This window comes from Fulmarus glacialis, unplaced genomic scaffold, assembly GCF_000690835.1.
Source record: "Fulmarus glacialis isolate BGI_N327 unplaced genomic scaffold, ASM69083v1 scaffold21682, whole genome shotgun sequence".
Lineage (NCBI taxonomy): Eukaryota > Metazoa > Chordata > Aves > Procellariiformes > Procellariidae > Fulmarus > Fulmarus glacialis.
Genome location: NW_009200025.1, coordinates 1,415 through 3,040, shown reverse-complemented (window position 1 = coordinate 3,040; position 1,626 = coordinate 1,415). Strand labels below are relative to the sequence as shown.

General features: G+C 51.1%; 1 protein-coding gene across 1 annotated transcript; it reads right to left on the bottom strand.

Annotated features, from left to right (window-relative positions):
* Window positions 1–77: 77 nt before the first annotated feature.
* On the bottom strand, window positions 78–1,096 carry SPRY1 (sprouty homolog 1, antagonist of FGF signaling (Drosophila)). Its single transcript, XM_009573452.1, has one exon. It carries the CDS (start codon window positions 1,041–1,043, stop codon window positions 78–80), a length of 966 nt encoding a protein of 321 aa, XP_009571747.1. The 5' UTR covers window positions 1,044–1,096.
* Window positions 1,097–1,626: the final 530 nt, after the last annotated feature.

Here is a 1,626-nt window from a genome sequence, read left to right as displayed (position 1 = left end):
GGGAGAAAGGAAGAAAAAAAATAATCAGCTACAACCTGAAAAACTGAAGTTGGAGGAAGTAAACCTCCCTCCAGAAATCATGAGGGCTTGCCCTGACCCCGGGAGGGGCAGCTCTCCAGTTTACAATAGACCGTATTGGAGTTCTTGCATCGGCAACCCGGACGATTGATGCGGTCGTAACACCCTCGGCAGAGTTTTAGGCATCCTTTCGCAGGAGGGTAGCAGAGCAAGCAAGGCAGGAACAAGGACATGGCTCCCATGCACAGGTACCTAGAACAGCAGTGTGACTGGGAACAAGAGCAGGGATTATCCGCATAAGAGTCCCCTTCATCGTCGTTAGAACAGTGGTAGAAGATCCCTTTGACCAAACACATGCAGGTGCCGTACTCCACCATGCTCTCCGCAGAGCACAAGCACTGCCGGTTGCAGGCCAGGCAGGACGGGAGGGCCCTGGGCGCCGTGCACTCGCCGCACTTGCACTTCCCACACTGCTCGCAGATGAACTTGTGCTGTGTCAAGTCCTCTTTCAAAGGACCCTTCAGATCGTCTACAATCAGAGACGACTGCTTGGGCTGCGTCCGGATTGTCCGATCGGATCGGTGGCCTGAGCCCAGCCTGGATGGAGGTGACCGGCCCAGCAGCCCCTGCTCTGAGGAGGCACTGCTGTTGCTCCCAGAGCTGGCCGCGCTCCCCGTGCTGGTTGATCTGCTCAGGACGGGAGCCCTGGCGTGATGCTGCTGATGTGCCACGTGCCCCACGTGACTGGGTCTGTGTTCGTAATTATTATTCACATTAATTGGTATGATTTCATGAGTCCTTTCATGCTTCTCTTGCCTCGGTGCTGTCCGCGGCCCGGATTTTTTCACCACAGATGGACCTTCGGTGTACTCATTGCTGCCCCTGATCACCTTGATCTGGTCCAGTGACAAGATAGTTGTTGGCTGGCTCTCTCTGTCATAGTCCAGCCGTTGCCGGCTGTCCAAGGAGGGCTGCTGAATCACCACTAGTGAACCACCACTGCCATGTTGACCTTGGGGCTCCATCTGTAGTGATCTCTACTTCTGGCATTCAGTGGGAACCTGGCATGCATCTGAAATCCTGAAATAATAAGACAGAAGGTATAAACAAACATTGCATGTGTACATATATACACACATACACAAGATCAAGGGCAAAAGAGAAATAAAGAATGGGATACTTTTCGAAAGCAGAAATGATAAGGCAAACCACAAATTGCCCTAGCCACCTGGTACTGATCCCTTTCAGCAGGGGATTATGACAATGCTGAGGATCTGGCCAAAGTCCAGTTATGGGGAGAGTCTGGGTATGGCGTCATAGATGAGGAATGCAAAGGAGACCCCGTGCCATTCAAAAAAAAGAACCAAAAATTAAAGATTCCCGTATTAACCTGTGTGCTTACTTGGCAAGCCATGGAAAGTGCTCCTCACTTGCTACCGAACTCAGCGTCTGTCTAACTAGCAATAGCAATTCCAAACGTCCCCAAAACTAAGTTGAAATCAGGCAAGAACACGACCAGGTTCACATTCTGTACGGCAGAATAAAGAACACGCACAATTCTCACTCTTCTGTCTGAACGTGCAGCACCAGAAAGCTCAACAGATTTGC

What these genes read in the sequence shown, in the direction of transcription:
- SPRY1 (XM_009573452.1), bottom strand. Translation starts at nt 1,043, where the DNA reads ATGGAGCCCCAAGGTCAACATGGCAGTGGTGGTTCACTAGTGGTGATT.